Below are 17,091 nucleotides of genomic sequence, written 5' to 3'. Positions count from 1 at the left end.
ATTTAAATTCCAGCTGCACCTTAAATCCCCTTTGCCTTGTAACCTAACATATTTACAGGTCCTGGGGATGTGAACATCTGTAGGGAGCCACTATTCCATGACCACAGCCTGTTAAACATGATGGATAACATTTATTGATTTCTTGAATACTGAACCCGCTATGCATCCCTTGAGTAAACTCCATTCGGTCATGGTGTGTCATTCTTTTTATATATTGCCAAATTCTATTTCCTAATATTTTGTTAAGAAATGTTTGTGTGTGTGTGTGTGTGCCTGTAATCATGAGGAATACGGTCTGTAGTTTTTCTTTCTTGTAAAATTTTTTTGTATTGTCCTTATCAGGTGTTGATTATCAGGGTAATGCTAGCTTCATAAAATGATTGTGGGCTTGGGGGAGGGCGCCTAGGTGGTGTCTGACTCTTGATTGTGGCTCAGGTCACAATCTCACAGCCTTGAGATGGAGCCCCAAGAAGGGATCTGTGTGGACAGTGTGGAGCCTGCTTAAGATTCTTTCTCTCTGTCTCTTCCCCTCCCCCATTTATGCACTTGATCCATCGGTCTCTCTCTCTCTCTCAACAAAAAATTAAGTGAATTGGGAAGTGTTCCCTCCTCTTCAAGTTTCTGGAAGACATTTTTGAAAAAAGTGGTGTTAATTCTTTGGATCTTTGGTACAATTCTCCATGTGGGATCTGGAAATTCATTTTTAAGGAGTCTTAAAATTACAAATTCAGTTTCCTTAATCGTTACAGGATTGCCTGGACTTTATACACATAGCAAAAAAAAATAGCCTTTGTGATCTACTCGAGAGCCGTGTGACTTGGCAGTCTTTTCATCTGATGAGCTAATAACATTGATAACAATACCTGCTGTAAAGGGGTGCCATGGGGACACCTGGGTGGCTCAGTCGGTTGAATGTCTGATGTCAGCTCAGGTCACGATCCCAAAGTCCTTGGATAGAGCCCTGCATCGGACTCCAGACTGAGCATGTAGCCTGCTTGGGGTTCTCTCTGTCTCTCTCTCCCTCCCTCCTTGAGTAGTGATTGCATTCTCTCTCAAACATAAATATTAAAACAATTAAATGTAAGCATATTTTTAAAAAGGGGTGCCATAAATAGTTAATAAGGTCGCAGCAGTTTGTTTTAATTTTATTTATCAAAGGCAGTGGGCAGCCAAAGAAGGATTTAGAGTAGGGGAGGGTGGTGTTTATAGCTGCATTTTGTTTTGTTATTTATTTATATGTTTTATTCATTTCTGAGAGAGAGAGAGACTGCGTCAGCAGGGGAGGGCCAGAGAGAGAGGGAGGTAAAGAAGCTGAAGCAGGCTCCAGGCTCCGAGCTGTCAGCACAGAGCCCGACGCGGGGCTTGAACCCACGAACCATGAGATCATGACTGGAGCCAAAGTCCGACGCTTAACCGACTGAGCCACCCCAATATAGGTGCCCCAATATAGTTGCATTTTGGTAGCATCCTTCTGAGGCCAGTGTGAAGACGGATGAGGTGGGGGTTGTGTAGAGAGGTCTGAGGTCCAAGGTGATGACCAGGGTCCAGCTGGGAGGGGGAGGTCCGGTCCAGGGTTTTGGGAACAGAGTCAAAGGAACGTGGGGAAGGACATGGGGGAGTAAACTGAGGTCAGAGTCTAGGGCTGGTGGGGAATGCCCAGTTGGTGTCTGGACCTGCGGTGTGGGCGGGGGTGTCTGTGCGGGGAAACTGCAAAAGGAGTCGGGGGCTTGACAAAAAAGAGTAGTAATTTCCATTTGCTCAGCTCTTACTAGGTGTCAAGCCTATTCTCTGACAACCATGGGCACTAATTATTATTGTCCCCATGGTGAAACAGACTCGGAGCCACTCGGCCTAACACAGGGCTAGGAAGCGGTGGAGCAGGATCGGGAGCCAGGTGCTTTGATCGAAGACCACATTTGCAGAACATCCCGCCCCAACCCCTCACCTCCCGTCCCCGCTTCCAAACTGGGCGGAGTAAACCGGTCTGGGGTGGAGCCTAGCCCGCATTCCCGGCGGCTTCGGGAAGTCCCCACCCCGGCTCGCAGCCCTGCCAGGGCCTGGGGACTCCTAGTCCTGGGAAGTGTCGCTGTGCCTGGGAGCAAAGGTCCTGGGACAGGGACCGGGGACAAAGGACGGCACTGAAACCACGCCGCGGGGACCCGAACGTGCCCCGCCTCCGAGCGCCCGGCGCGAGGTGGGTGCGAAGTGGGCGGGGGGAGGGCGGTGCGCCAGGCTGAGGGCACGCCCCCGGGATCTGATTGGCTGGCAGTGGACCAAATCCTACACCTGAATGGGCACGTGAGGCTCAGGGCCTCCTGTGATTGGCCGGGACGTCCGAGTTTGGCGGAAGCAGCGGTTTAACATTGTTTGGCTGGTGGGAATCCCACGGCTGCTGCCTATTGGTTGAAGTTTAAATGACCCTCCGATAATTGGTTGGTTGGCTCCGCTTGGGTCTAACCCTGGAATTGGCCCGGAGGGGGGGTTGGGGGGGCGGTGGAAGTTAACCCTTTAGAGACTGAGGTCCGGTTTAGGCGCTTTATTTTTACTGCTTAAAATTTTTTTTTTCACGTTTATTTGTTTTTGAGAGACAGAGAGAAACACAGCATGAGCAGGGGAGGGGCAGAGAGAGAGGGAGACACAGAATCCGAAGCAGCTCCAGGCTCTGAGCTGGCTGCACAGAGCCCGACGCGGGGCTCGAACTCATGGACCTCGAGATCATGACCTGGGCCGAAGTCGGAGGCTTAACCGACTGAGCCCCCCAGGCGCCCCTATTGTTACTTTTAAAATTTTATTTTTTAAAAGTAATCTCTACACCCAAGATGGAACTTGAATTTACAGCCCCGAGGTCAACAGGCGCACGCTTTGCGGACTGAGCCAGCCAGGCTCCCCGCCTCAGGCGCTTCAGACCTTCCCCACTCGGCCCGCAGCCCCAGGGCGCTGTGGCTCCTTCCCTGGGCCTCAGTTTCTCCCCTGGTCTCCACAGCCGAGACTTCTCGTCCCTCAAGTGTCACATCCCATCCGGTCCCAGTGAACTGAGTCTCCCATGTCCCCCGCGCCCCCCAGCTCCTGGTCTAAATGCGGCAACAGGCCGCCTCAGTGGAGCCACTATTTCCCCCAAAGCGGAAGTCCCGGGGCCTCAGTTTCCCCCCTTGTAGGTTGCCACTCGCCTCCCACGGAAGGCGGCCGTGAGCCTCCGTTTTCCCGCTGGTGCGGGGGGCAGGCCGAGCCCTCCTCCCGCCCCCGGGCTGGGGCTCCTCCTCCCCGGGGCGGAGCCGTGTCACGTGCCGGGAAGAAAGAGCCAGCGGCGCGCCAGTCGCACGCGACGCAGCGCGCTCTGGGCGGAGCGGCCATGGCAGGTACTGTGGGCCTGGCTGCGGGTCGGGGTGGGCAGCGTGGGGTCGGGAGGCCCGGGCGGCCGCGGGCGCGCGGCCCCTTGCAGCCTGTCGCCGTCCGCAGCTCCGGAGCCGCTGTCCCCGGCGGGCGGCACGGGCGAGGAGGCACCGGATGAGGACGAGGACGAGGCGGAGGCCGAAGACCCCGAGAGGCCGGCTGGAGCTGGCGGCGCGCGCGGAGGGGGCGGCGGCGGCGGCGGCGGCGCGGCCGGAGCCGGGGCGGGGCCGGGGGGCTGCGGCGGGCCGGGGGGCGCGCTCACCCGGCGCGCGGTCACGCTGCGGGTGCTCCTCAAAGATGCTCTGCTGGAGCCCGGCGCCGGGGTGCTATCCATCTACTACCTGGTGAGCGTCCCCATTCCCCCCATCCCATCCCGGCTGGGGCAGGAAGGGGAAACTGAGGCTCCCTGTCCCCGGCCGAGCCCACGTGTGGGGGGGGGAAATTGAAACGGAGCATCCAGACCCTGCATGAGCCCTTCTGGGCTGTAGGCCATCGTTTACCAAACAGCCCATTCCACGAAGGAGAAACTGAGGCTCGGCCGCTTTCCTGGTTGTGTGACCTTACTCAGCCTGTCCATATCCTGGTTTCCTCGTCTGTAAAATGGGATTTTTTTTTTTCCTCTCGCGGGGTTGTATGAGGGTCAAAGGAATACAGCGCCCAGCAGGCCGCCTGCTACACTGTGCTTCCCACGTTTGCTGCCGTAGCTCTGTGCCCTGTGAATGGGGACAGTTCGTGAATGGAGCACTTGCTGTGTGGCAGGCTGTGTGCTGTTAGGACCCCAGCAGGCCCTGCCCCTGCCCCTTGGGGGTTCCCGGTCCGGTGAGTGGGTGGGCAGACATAGAGCTGGGCAGTTTTAATCCAGGCTGATGAGGACTGACTGTGGACATCCAGGGACGGGGAGGCACGTAAGCCGGAAGGCTTCCTGGGAGGGATGCTGTGGGCAGAGATGGGTGCCAAGCCCTGGGGAGCAGCGGGGGGTCCAGGAACACTTCCTGGAGGTGCCGTCGCGGGCACCAGGCCCCCGGCGCAGCCATGCCGCTGTTACTTACTGCAGGGGAAGAAATTCATGGGAGACCTACAACCCGACGGGAGGATCGTGTGGCAGGAAACGGGACAGGTGTTCAACTCACCCAGCGCCTGGGCCACCCACTGCAAGAAGCTGGTGAACCCGGCCAAGAAGTCCGGCTGTGGCTGGGCCTCGGTCAAGTACAAGGGCCAGAAACTGGATAAGTACAAGGCAGCCTGGCTCCGGCGACACCAGCTCCACGTTCCCACGGCTGCTGCCGATGAGGTGCGTCCTTCAGCCTCCTGGATCACTGTTGGATAAGGAGTACCCGGAGTGAGGGCATTGGAGCTGGGGCTCTGCGGGATGAACAGGAGTTTGGTAGAGCTAGGTGAAGGGCGGAATGGCACAGCAGAGCCACAGAGGTAGGAAGCAACATGATTGGCTGATACAGCCAGAGGCTTGCATGTCTTAAGTAGCTGAGGGGCCGGGGAGACAGTGGCCAGGACCAGACCTGGGAGTTTCCAATGCTATGATAGTAATCTATCTTTGAATATTCACCAGCTGGTGAACTTGGCCTACGGCCCTCTCAGGGTGCTAATTCTTCTTCGTATGTAAATGGAGATAACAGTATCTGTATGTATCTTCTACGTATATTTGGCTGGAGATCTGAAATCTGCAGGGCGGATGGCATGCTGGAAACAGGCCGGGAGCACAGGGTTTTTACCCCGAGGTGGGGGGGAGCACAGGAAGGCAGAGAGGCTGGACTGACCTGACTCAGGTGCCCATACGCGCCCCCTGGTGGCCTCTGTCTGGCATACAGACTAGCGGGGGAGGCGATGGTGAAAGCTGGGGACCACGATGCGGGTGACAGAACTGGTCCAGGCAGGAGATGATGGCGTGGACCAGGTGGACACTTGATGGGGGATGAAGTGGGCAAGTTTTGGCTGATTTTAAAGGTGGATCTCACGGGATTTGCTGTCGCATCAGATGTTGCTTTGGAGAGATGTTTTGTTCCGAGCAAGTGGATGAGTGAGGCGGCCGTCGGCAGGATTGGGGAGGATTGGGGGACAGTCGGTGCAGCGTGGTGGTTGAGCTGAGTGCGAGGCGCCCGGGAGCCCCCCGGCCCCCAGGCCCCCTGGATTAGCTGGATGCTGAGTCTGGAGCTCGAGGGAGGCCCGGGCTGGAGACAGGACTGTGGGGGTGGTCGGGCCAGAGACAAGGTCCAGTCCCGAGAGTGGACGAGGCTGCCCAGTAGAGGAGCGAGTAGGGAGAGAAGTGGCCCGAGCTCCCAGGCTGCGCACCGGAGGAGGGGTGGGAGACGGAGGGGACTGGAGAGATGGGAGGGAAGCCGGGTCCCAGAGGTGCTCCCAGGAGAAGGAGCTGGGACTGGCCAGGCACCGCAGCGAGACCACGTGCCTGCTGGACACTGGACACCGAGAGGTCATCCAAGCAGGGGCAGTTGAGGGCAGATCAAGAGTGATTATGGAGAGAATCTGGTAAAATAATCCCTGTAAGCACTTGCTTGCTCAGTGAATGGATCCACAGGAGGTGTGCTATAGCTTGCAGGCATTATTTCATTTCACCCTGATGCTGTCCCTATGCGCTGGAGAGGAGGCGAATAGAGCTCAGAGAGTTTAGGGCGCTTGCCGGAAGCTGCACAGCTTGTAAAAGCGGAGAGGTTTGAGTCTCCGGCAGCTGCTGGAAGGCACTCTGAGCTGAGCTGACCAGGACCTCAGGCCGCTCTTGCTCACTCGCTCCCTCTAGTGGGCCCTTGTGGCAATGGCAGGACCCTAAGGCTCAGACCCCCCCCCCCCCCACCAGAGCCCCGCCAGTGAAGGGGAGGAAGAGGACCTGTTGATGGAGGAAGAAGAGGAGGACGTTCTGGCCGGGGTCTCCGCTGAGGACAAGAGTCGGAGACCACCTGCCAAGGGACCCTTGGAGACTGCCCACCCTGGTGAGAGGCTTGGAGGGTGGCAGGAAGCGCGCCGAACTCAGCTGAGGAGGTGGCTGCGGGGCAGATCTGGCCTTTTATTCTCAGCGCTGAGATGTGCCTGGCCAACTTCTAGTTCCACTGCCTAATTTCTTTCACGCTGCCTTTTTTTTTTAATGTTTATTTTGAGAGCTAGAGAGAGCGAGAGAGATCCTGAGCAGGGGAGGGGCAGAGAGAGAGAGGGAGAGAGAGAGAGAGAGAATCCCAAGCAGGCTCCGTGCTGTCATTGCAGAGCCCGACTGGGGCTCAACCCACAAACCCTGAGATCATGACCTGAGCCGAAATCAAGAGTCGGGTCCCCCCCACCCCCCTACTGGCCTCTTCAGCCCTAATGCTGGATTCCTTGGTCCCGCTGCCTGATTTCTTCACCATGCTCCCCTGTAGGATTTCTTTGTCTGATGCCTCTGGCCCCTGCCTGGTTTCCTGGAGTGGGGTGCCCGCCTGATTTCCTAAGTCCTTCCTCTGGTATTTTAATCTTTTTTTCCAGTGCATTAACCCGCCACTCGATCTCTGGGTTCTGGGGCCTGAGTTTTGAAGCTACCCCTGGAGGGTTTTTTCCTTGGGTTTCTTGGTCTTTGTTTTGCATTTTGGGGTGGGGGAGGGATTGAGGCGGCCTTCTCCCCCTCCCCCGCCCCACAGAGGCCACGCCCCCTGGGAAGCAGGTGGAAAACAAGATCCGGGTCCCTGTGCGGTACTGCATGCTGGGCAGCCGGGACTCTGCCAGGTCAGACACACCCTGTGCCCGCTGCACCCCCACCCCCAGATGTACTGGCTCCGGTTGCAGGGGGTGAGAATGGGGGGTGGGGGGCATAAGGCCTCAGGTGCTCAGTGCTGGCTCTGGCCGGGGGCCTGGGGAGCTGGCTTGGGGCTGAGCTCCTGAAGCCGCGGGACCCTCTGGTTCCTACAGGAACCCCCACACCCTGGTGGAAGTAACATCCTTCGCCGCCATTAACAAGTTCCAGCCGTTCAATGTGGCCGTCTCCAGCAATGTGCTCTTCCTGCTGGTGCGTGCCCAGCTGTCACCTTGTCCCTTGAGGGCCAAGGGCCAGACCTGGGCAGGTGGCTGGGGCGCCTGGAAGGGGTCCCTGGGAGGTTAGCTCTACGAGGGCAGAGGCCTTTTCTGTTTTGTTCAGTACTGGTAAACAGTAGGCACTCAATCCGTGTTTCAGTGGAGGAGGGGGAAGCCGGTGGGGTGGTGCCTGCACATCGCAGGGGCTCAGCCCAGAGGGGGGGCATTTGGGACCGGGCCGCAGCCTGAGCCGCTCTTCTGGTGTCCGTCCCCTCCCCAGGACTTCCACAGCCACCTGACTCGAAGCGAGGTCGTGGGGTACCTGGGGGGCCGCTGGGACATCAACAGCCAGAGTGGGTATTTGGGGCCAGGTGGGCAGGGGGGGTCTGTGTTTGGGGCCGGGGTTGGTGTCTACACCTTCTCCTCGCCTCCGCGCAGTGCTCACGGTGCTGAGAGCCTTCCCCTGTCGGAGCCGGCTGGGGGACGCGGATACGGCGGCCACCATGGAAGAGGAGGTGAGGGGGTGCGTGGGGTCAGGGTGTCGTGGGGAGGGGTGCCTTGGACACAGCTGTCCTGGCTACCCCGTCCCGGTAGCTAGCAGTGCAAAACAAGTGTGCCAAAGAGTGTGTGTGAGCGCCCGCTCCAGGGGTGTGACCTGTGACCCTGTCCGTGGCCCTCCTTCCCTGAGCCTCCGATTCCACACCGTGCCTGGCACATTGTAAAAGCCCCGTGAGGGGCGCCTGGGTGGCTTAGTCGGTTAAGCGTCCGACTTTCGCTTAGGTCATGATCTCGCGGTTCGTGGGTTCGAGCCCCGCGTCGGGCTCTGTGCTGACTGCCAGCTCAGAGCCTGGAGCCTGCTTCAGTCTGTGACTCCCTCTCTCTCTGACCCTCCGCTGCTCACGCTGTTTCTCTCTCTCCTAGAAATAAATAAAAATATTTAAAAAAACAAAACAAACAAACAAAAAAGCCCCGTGAATATTGGTTGCTGTTCTTAATAGAGTTGTCATAGTGGTGCTTTGTATGTGCCGGGCACGGTGCCCCACGCGCCACACCCACCTAACCGCTGACATGGGGACAGGTGAATGGGTGCGGATTCGGCTCGGTCTCTCGGCCCACCCCTTCCTTGGTCCTTATGCCAGCGCTTGCCTCTGCCTGCCGAAGGCATCTAGAAAAGCCTGTTCCTGCTCAAGGGCCCACACGGCCTCCTGTGTAACTATTTGAGTGCCTACTGCGTGCCGGAAATTGCGGATACTGCACGCCGAAGATAAGCTTTTGCCTTTGCTTTGTGACAGGTGTATCTTTTTGATGTATTTGTTGACCCTCCCCCCTCCACTGGCCTCCTTGAGGGCGGGGGCAGGGTCTGTCTTGGTACCGCTGTGTCCCCAGGGCAGGCATGCAGCAGGCACATATTAATTGCTGGCCTCGAATGGGGATGGAGCAGGTGCGCTGGCGGCTGGGAGGGGTGGGTGCGGCTCCCCCGGCCCTACCGCAGCCTCGCCTGTGCCCCCAGATCTACCAGAGCCTGCTGCTGCGCGGCCTGTCCCTGGTGGGCTGGTACCACAGCCACCCGCACAGCCCCGCGCTGCCGTCGCTGCAGGACATCGACTCGCAGATGGACTACCAGCTGCGGCTGCAGGGCTCCAGCAACGGCTTCCAGCCGTGCCTCGCCCTGCTCTGCTGTAAGTGCGGGCGGGGGCGCGCGCGCGGGCCGGCGGGGGCGCGCGCGGGCCGGCGGGGGCGCCGACCCCACTCCCGTTGCTCTCGCTGTCCTGCAGCCCCTTACTACGCTGGCAACCCGGGCCCCGAGTCCAAGATCTCCCCCTTCTGGGTGATGCCGCCCCCTGAGGTAGGCGGGGCTGTGGGGCGAGGCAGGGCGGGCCGGGAGGGGCCTGTTGATGGTCCGTGGCCAGGACTCTGGTTCTGGGTTCATTTAGGGGAGCTGGGGCCTCAGTTTCCCCCGTGAGATGGGAACATGACCGCCGCACCGTCCGAGGCTCCCAAGAGGGCCGGGGTGGTGACCGATGGTGAAAAGGTGCGGGCGTCACGTGCAGCGTGCCGCCCTTACCGCCAAGGCGGCCTCCCTCCCGAACCTTGCCCCGTGCCGTTCCCCAGGTCTGTCCCGGGGCCAGAAATCGGGGTTGGGGAGCAATTCCAGGGTGTGTGGCTCGCTTCTCGGCCTCTCCTGCTGGGGGCAGGGCCACACCGCCTCCGGAATCGCACCGCGGCCTTCGGTGGAGGACTCACGTGCTCTGAACCTGGTGGCAGCGTGACCCTCTGCTGGCCCCGGACACGTCCCTCACGGGATCGGAGGCTGTGAGTGACTGACTTGTGTCCCTGCCAGCAAAGGCCCAGTGACTACGGCATCCCCATGGACGTGGAGATGGCCTACGTCCAGGACAACTTCCTGACTAATGACATCCTTCATGAGATGGTGAGCTCACTCCTGGGTGGGGCGCACAGGGCCCCTGAGAGGGGCGGGTGGAGCTGCCGGGCCCAGGATGGCTGAATGTGCCACATCAGGGCAGGGGTCAGACTCCTGGTCTGGGGCTGAAAATCACCTGTGGCTCTGAGGCTCGAGCCCCTGATCCTTGCCCACCTGCTTCCCCACCTGACCTTACTGTTCTGGAACTTACGGGAGGCGCGGCGCCCCGCCCCCCACCTCTGCACCCGCACTGATTCCCCAAATGGAGGCACGTGAGGGGACTTGAGGACCCAGCTGGCTTTTAGCATCAGGGTTCCAACCGGCATTTAAAACAAGGAGCTAGTGGGTCATACCTGGGGGATCACGGAGAGTTTTGCGGACGCTGCACGAGGGGGCGGGGTCAGGCCCCTGCGGATACGCAGTCCCGCGTCTCACGCACTCCGCGTGCCTCCCGCGCCTGGGGCCGCTCCAGTCCCCGCTCGGGGGCCTCCTGCTGAGCCACCCTCGTCCCACCTGGTGGCCCTGCTCAGCGGTCTGGGTCCCGGGTGCCCCCTGCACCTGGCACGGGAGGGCGGGCGCGAGCGAGGCGTCCCAGCGGCCCCCTGCCCCGCAGATGCTGCTGGTGGAGTTCTACAAGGGCGCCCCTGACCTCGTGAGGTTCCAGGAGCCCTGGAGCCAGGAGCACACGTACCTCGACAAGCTGAAGGTGAGATTCGTGTCCCGTGCAGACCCCTTGGGAAGCCCATTTCTGGGGACCCCTGAGAATCCATCCCTGGGCAGCCCGAGGAAGTGCTGTCCCAAATCGTCCCGTGTGACGTATTTTAGCTGCGTGTCACCGCTGCCTGCCAGCTGTCTTGTTGGCTCCCAGCCAGGTGGTCGCAGTGACCGAGCGCCCCATTCCAGCGCAGATAGAAAGGGGGCCGCCCACTCGAGTGCAGAAGCGGGGGGCGGTTCAGAGCTCCCAGCGCCGGCAGAGCGCGGAGCAGAGGTGTCTGCGGCTCGCTGGCCCTTCCGTCAGTCAGTGGGACGCTGTAGGGCTTGGCCCCGGCGTGTGACCGGCTTCCTGCTTGGAAGCCCTCAGAGAAATGCAGGTTTGCACGTTTGCTTGTTTTGTTCAAATTTCAAGAGTGACCGGAGCTTCCGGCTGCCACAGGTCACCTCCACCCTGTCCCTGGGCTGGTGGGGCGGGGGCGGCCCCCCACGCAGGGGCTGAGAGAGCCTGGATGGGAGGCGGCTGGGAAGAAAGCAGGATTTGGAATGTGCAGATGCCCGTCCCCCCAAAACCCAGAACATTCGCGTGAGCAGGCCACCTCATTTATAACTAAAACCTTGCCTTGGGGACACTACCGTGTAGGGTGGCTAGTAGAGGGGAGCCGGTGAGACCAGGACAACAGGGCACAGCCCTGAGGCGCCGGCCCTGCCCCTTTCAGATCTCTCTGGCCAGCAGGACGCCCAAGGACCAGGGCCTGTGCCACGTGCTGGAGCAGGTTTACAGCCTTCTCAAACCAGGGGGCTGAGGGGACCATGCAGCGGCTGGGGCGCGGGTAATAAAGGACAGAAGCAAAGAGCCTGGGCGTGTGTGTCACGGGGGGGGGGGGGGCGCGGGGGCTGCACCTGTCCCTGTGCACCCAGACTGCTCTGGGCAGCGGGACAGGAGGGGCCCCTCAGAGCACCCATGGTGTGGACTCCCTGGGGCCGCAGGACGCCTGGAGGACGTCCTGCCCGCGCTGCTGGCTGGGCACCGGCCTGGCTCTGGGTGTCCAGCGGAGCCGGGGGAAAGAGCCGCCCTGCACCCCAATCAAGCAAGAGGCTGTAGAAAGAGACATTTAATACTTTAAAAAAAGAATCAGGATTACATTTCAATCTGCCCTTGGTTGCGACCCAGGTTACACCGCTCGTGTCTGCTGGGAGGTCTGCGCCCCCCCCCCGTGGATGGCAACGAGGGGCCTCAGAGCCCGGTGTCCCTGGGGCTTTGCAAGGTGATCAGAGGAGGGGAATGTGATCCAGTCCCGAGGTCCCCTGGTCAAGCCAATTTTTGGATTAGGCAGGAGGGGAAGTGGAGGCAGGGCTCAGCTCTGCTGGGCAGGGCAGCTGCCGCCTTGGTCTGTGTGTAGGGAGATGGCAGTGGCTGCCCTGTAACCCTCCGGAGGGTGGTCCCGGGGGGGGGGGGGGGGCTGAGGGTGCCTGCAGGACAGCGGCTGTGGTGCGCACGGCTGGTGGTGGCGGTTTGTGCCACAGGAACGTCCCGTGTGCTTGTCTGGGTTGGGGCCCCCGACACGTGGGAAGGGAAGCAGGGGTGCGGGGCAAGGCAGAGGGCGCTGGAGGAGGGAGACCACAGCACCTCCGAGGCTGCTCGGAGAGGGCCGGTCTTTAGGGGAACCCTGAGGACCCCAGCCTGTCTCTCCCCAGGGAGGTGGCATCCGCGGGTGTGCCCTGCCTGGGGAGCCCTGGAGTTGGGGCTGGGAGGGAGTGTTGGGGTGAAGTGGAAACCAGGGTGGGGGATCTGGGCCAGGGGTCCTGCTCAGAACACCCGTCTCCTGTTAAGGGCAGGTCTCCTGGCACGGGAAGGGGGACGGGGTGTGTGCACGCGCATGTGTGAGGGAAGGGGCCCCCTGGAGTTACCCGTTCCTGGAGGGGTGGGAGGAAGTTAGTGTTTCTAAGAGCACCTTAGTGTTAGCCCCCTCCGGGCACCGGGAGCAGAGATACTGCCCGGCCCCCAGCCTGCCGCGTAGACTGGGGACCGTGGGTGGCCCTGGCAGACGCAGGCCCCTCCCCGACATCCAGCCCGGCTGCCCTGGCGAGGCCCGCCTTCCCCGGCGCCCTGGGAGCGCCCACGGGCACCGTCGCAGCTGCACAGGCGGGTGGAATGCAGGCCATCCGGACGGGGCCGGGGCGACGCAGTCACTGCGGCAGGGGCACGAGCACCTCCACGTAGCTGAGGGGGAAGAAGCCCGACTGGCCGTGGAGCATGCCCTCGTACCAGTTCTCGTCGATCTGGTTGGTCAGCGTGATGACGTCACCCTCATGGAAGCCCAGCTCCCCCGCATTCTCAGGCTCGAAGTCGTACAGAGCCTTGCAGCTCGGCTGGTCCAGTGGGGCTGGGGGGTGGGGGTTGCTCGGCTCAGACCGATGGCTCCTCCCCTCCCTCCCGCCCCTCCTGGTTGGCCTGTGGGCCGCGCCCCCCCCCCCCCCCCCGGCTTTGTCAGGAAGAACAAGGAGCAAGAGGCTCTGTCGAGCAGCCAACAAAATCCTCCTGGGAAGAGCTAGGGACGCCCAGGGGCATGGGGTTGACAGGTGCCAGGAGCCCCCGGCATGGAGAGCCTGTGGGATACCCCCTCAAGCCGCCGGGGAGGCTGGGGGCCAGAGAGGCCATGCCGCGCCGCCTGCGCCCAGCTCCACCCCTGCCTGAGCAGGGCGGAGAGGAGGGGCATCAGGAGGGGAGACGGGCCCTCCTGACACAGTGGTGCGGACGGAGGCGAGTCGTGCGAGGGCAGGGCCCGCGCCCGCGGGGACACTCACGCATGCTCCTGCTGGGGGTCCGGATGGGCTTCTCAGAAGATCGGAAAGAGGACGAGGCTGCTTGCAGACAAAGCACAGAAGTGGGTTGAAAAAGACCCGGGGCTGGGCCTGGCTCTGCGGTCTGAAGGGGGCAGCGACTGGGGGGCAGCCCCCTGCCTCCCCGCTCACCTGTGATCTTGGGGGCCGTGGCGCAGGGGAAGCCCCCGTTGGACTGTTCCGGCTCCCCGAGGTCGAAGGGCTCCCGAGGCTTGGGTTTGTACTCCCGCCGGGGTCGGGAGGAGGCTTCCCGCATCCTGCGTGCAGGCAGGAGAGCTGTGAGCACCGGCGGCCCACGTCCCGCGCGCACCGTGGGGAAGGGCCACCGCCGCCCGGGTTCATGCTGCTGCTCCCGCGCCAGGCCTGCACAGCGGCCCCATGGGTCTAACCAAAAGCTCCCGCCCGCCACCGGTGGTTTTCCCCAGCTCGGGCCCTTGGCTGCCAGCTGGCCAGGTCCTGCCAAACCCCGAAGCCCCCTGCGCGCCTCCCTGCCTAGACCACGGCTGCCCAGGCCCCCCTCCCAGGCTCTGGACTACCGGACGGCTCTGAGACAGGAGCCCTGTGCGCCGCCGTCTGGGTAATGTGGCCCTCGGCCCGGACCTGTGACAGGCCTGGTTCTCCTGGTCTCTGCCATCCTCGGGCCACTCCCCCCACCCCCAACCGGGACAAGCCCAACGACGCCTTCCTCCTGGAACCCCTGCCCGGAGTGCGGTCTCGCAGAAGCTGGTGGTGTCCTGGGTGCCCTGAAGGACCAGCCCAGGCACCCGTGGGAGAACCCCGGGGTCCTGGGCGCCCTGGCCAAGCACGAAGCAGGGTGGGGCTCACCGTCGCTTGAGCTTGTCGGCCAGCTCGTCCAGGATCTGCACGGCCTGCCGGTGGTAGTCCAGCTGGGCATCCACCAGCGCGGACAGCTGGCTCACCTGCTCGATCTGCAGAGGGGCCGCCCACTGAAGGGGAGGCTCTCCCTGTGAGCCCTCCCTCCAAGGCCCCCAGTTTTAGGGAGCCTCCCCAGACTGCTTCTGGCATAGGGCCGCCCCTCCCCCTGTGCCTGACCCTCTCCTGCAGCCGGAGGTGCCCCCTTAGGTCCCGCCGCCGCCGCCGCCCTTTCAGGCTGACTGGGGGCTGAACTCACTGTGGGTGGGGCACGCGTGACTCCGCCCACAGGCCCCGCCTCCAGGGAGGCCCCGCCCACGGGCCCCGCCTCCAGGGAGGCCCCGTACATCCGTCTCCAGGAGGTTGTGCATGCTGGTCTCGGCCACCTCCTTGGACTCCTCGAACTTCTCCAGGGCCTGGCGCAGCTCCTCGTCGGGGATCCTGCCCTGCCGCTTCTTCTTGTAGTCGAAGTCCAGGCGGCGGCCCTCCAGCTTCTTCAGGTGGTGCTGGGGTCGGGGGGTGCGTGTGAACTGGGGGGCCGCACAGGGGGTCTGGGCGGCGAGGAGGGGGACAGGGAGGGGCAGGGGCAGCACCTGGATCTCCTTCAGGTCTTTGTCACACAGATTCTGCAAGGGGTCGATGAAATTCTGCTTGACTTCTATGTCCAGGGAGTCTTTGACCTCTGCCAGGCGCTTCATGGACTCCCCAGCATCCAGCAGGGCGTCGCCTGCAGCAGAGCGGGGGAGAAACTGGCACGGGAGGTCGTCGCCTAGGCCCTCCCCCCACTAAAAAACTGCCCTCTGAGCCCAGATGCCAGACTTCAGGAGCAAATAAGGGACCCTATGGGCGGAACCTGAGCCCCGGAAGCCAGAAGCCGGCGATGACGGGGTCTGACATGCTCCCGCTCCAAGGACCAGCCTCCCCAGAGTCCGCTGCAGGGCAAGCCTGCTGGAGGCCGCGGCCCTACAGCCAACAACACCCCGATCGTCCCTCGTCCCCGCAGCCCTCACCAAAGTTGGACTCGCCGCCCAGCTCCTTGCCGTGGCGGATCATGCACTCGCCCAGCAGGCCCTCTGACTGCGGGTAGCCCGGGTTCTTCACCTGCCCGCGGATCTTGGACACGGTATTGAGCATCGTCAGCTTGGCCCGCGAGGCTGGAACAGAGCGGGCTGGGTAGGCACGCAGCTGGTCTCTCTCACGAAGCCCCGAGATCTGCACTCGAGAGGCTGCTTCTCTCTGGGTTCCTCCCTCTCCCCAACACCCTTCTTCCTAAAGCACAGCCATCAGCCACAAAGGAGCCCTGGCAGGAGGCAGGGGTGGCCAGCTCCTCAGGGCCCCTCTGGGCTTCCTCGTCCCGCAGCCCAGCTCTGACCGAGAAGCCGCCTTCCCTGGCCTGGGGAGGAGCACCTCAGAGAAGGGGAGGGGGGCAGGTACAGGTGTGCACTGGTGCCCCAGACCCAACCCCACCTGAGGTGGGGGTGGGGCACGCTTCCCTCCACCTGCCCCAGGCTGAAGGGACACAGCTGGTGTTGCTGCCCATCCCACATCCATCACCTGCTACAGGAACCTGTATTTGGATTTCCCTCAGGGGAAGGTCCCTGTCCCCATCTTGGACTAGGGGACCCCCACCTCATGCTCCAAAGGTGGGCAGGTGGCTGCGGCCCAGCAAAGGGGCGGGCAACCAATTCCTACTGGTCTAATGAGTCGGTTCTGCGGAAAAGATGCTCCCCTTTGCTGGGACTGTCAGGGTGACAAGGCTGGGCCAGCCCTCCCCACCGTGCGACCCAGCCACACACACAACCCGCCTGCCCTGGGCATTTCAGTTCGGAGCCCGTATTCCCCTTCGTGCTCCAGTGACCAGAACGCCCCCCGTGGGTACAGACCCTCCCGGCCGGCTGGCCCCCACCTGGGTTGGGCTGCAGGTACTCAATGGTCCTGGCCAGCACTTCCGTCACAGCCTTGCTGGTAACGTCCACCTTCTGTGGAGAGAGGCGGTGTGTGGGGGTGTGGCAACCGTCACGGCACCTGAGGCCAAACCAGGGGCCCCTGGCCGGCCCTCGCCGCCCCCCCCAGCCCCACCCGCCTCAGAGCCCACACAAGGGCCGCCTGCCGCTCAGAGGGCTGCCGGCCTCCCTGCCTCCTCGGGGTTTGCTACACGGGTCCCCCAAAGCTGGGGATCCGTCCACGTAGGAGGCCCCCTGCAGCGCATATGTGGCACTGTGGCCACGGGCGTTTGGCCAACGGTGCTGAGCACCAGTCAGGGAGCACGGCCTCTCCTGGTACCTTCTCCATCTCTTTGAAGTCCTCATCGAGCTTGGTCCCTTCGGCCCCTCCGACCTTCTCACTGACCAGCTGGGGGACAGAAGGAGGGAAAACAGTGTGAGCCTCAGATGAAGGAGAGGCCTGAGGAGGCTCTCCAGCCACGTCCACCGCCAGCAGGAGCGGATCAAGGGGTCGGCACGCCCACGGTGGTCCCCCAGGGATGGCGAGCTCGGCAGCCAAGGGTGAGGTGGGTGGCTGAGCCACCACGGAGCTCCAAACCCACACCTCCTTCAGACCCAAGGTGGCCATGCCTACCCCTTGAGCGTCCCCCACTCCCGGAGACCGGCCTAGGGCCAGCCAACAGCTCAGTGATGTCCCCTCATGGGGTTTAGCTGCCCACACCCAGCGGCGCCACAGTTCAGCTCTAGGCGTGGGGAAGAGGTTCACCAAAGCCTCTTTGCTCAGGGAATCACACAGCTCCCTCTCCCCACTTTCCTGGCATCTCCGGGAAGGAATCTCGGGAAGCTGGGGCTAACGCTTCCCCGACACGGACCCTCCCCGGGCACCTCTGAGAAGCCAGCAGG

At 62.3% G+C, this 17,091-nt stretch overlaps 2 protein-coding genes across 2 annotated transcripts in view; one reads left to right on the top strand and one right to left on the bottom strand.

Moving 5' to 3' along the window:
* The first annotated feature begins 3,277 nt into the window (after positions 1–3,277).
* Positions 3,278–11,384, top strand: MPND (MPN domain containing). Its single transcript, XM_039247572.1, has 13 exons — positions 3,278–3,356; positions 3,457–3,734; positions 4,445–4,681; positions 6,218–6,350; positions 7,026–7,110; positions 7,294–7,390; positions 7,676–7,748; positions 7,834–7,910; positions 8,906–9,074; positions 9,171–9,241; positions 9,737–9,826; positions 10,431–10,523; positions 11,248–11,384. Exons 1-13 carry the CDS (start codon positions 3,350–3,352, stop codon positions 11,332–11,334), a joined length of 1,497 nt encoding a protein of 498 aa, XP_039103503.1. The 5' UTR covers positions 3,278–3,349; the 3' UTR covers positions 11,335–11,384.
* A 244-nt stretch (positions 11,385–11,628) lies between these two features.
* SH3GL1 (SH3 domain containing GRB2 like 1, endophilin A2) overlaps positions 11,629–17,091 on the bottom strand; it is a 29,048-nt gene continuing 23,585 nt past the window's right edge. Inside the window, exons 2-10 of the mRNA XM_039247574.1 lie at positions 16,529–16,597; positions 16,152–16,224; positions 15,256–15,399; positions 14,839–14,972; positions 14,593–14,751; positions 14,198–14,301; positions 13,505–13,629; positions 13,337–13,393; positions 11,629–12,915 (exon numbers count right to left, since the gene is read on the bottom strand). Coding sequence (XP_039103505.1) covers positions 12,719–12,915; positions 13,337–13,393; positions 13,505–13,629; positions 14,198–14,301; positions 14,593–14,751; positions 14,839–14,972; positions 15,256–15,399; positions 16,152–16,224; positions 16,529–16,597 — 1,062 coding nt within the window. The 3' untranslated portion in view covers positions 11,629–12,718. The remainder of the gene's footprint in view (positions 12,916–13,336; positions 13,394–13,504; positions 13,630–14,197; positions 14,302–14,592; positions 14,752–14,838; positions 14,973–15,255; positions 15,400–16,151; positions 16,225–16,528; positions 16,598–17,091) is intronic.

Source organism: Hyaena hyaena, unplaced genomic scaffold (assembly GCF_003009895.1).
Source record: "Hyaena hyaena isolate Hyena2069 unplaced genomic scaffold, ASM300989v1 scaffold_296, whole genome shotgun sequence".
In the NCBI taxonomy this organism is placed as follows: domain Eukaryota; kingdom Metazoa; phylum Chordata; class Mammalia; order Carnivora; family Hyaenidae; genus Hyaena; species Hyaena hyaena.
Note: the sequence above shows the minus strand (reverse complement) of the source record. Positions and strands in the feature narration are given on the sequence as shown.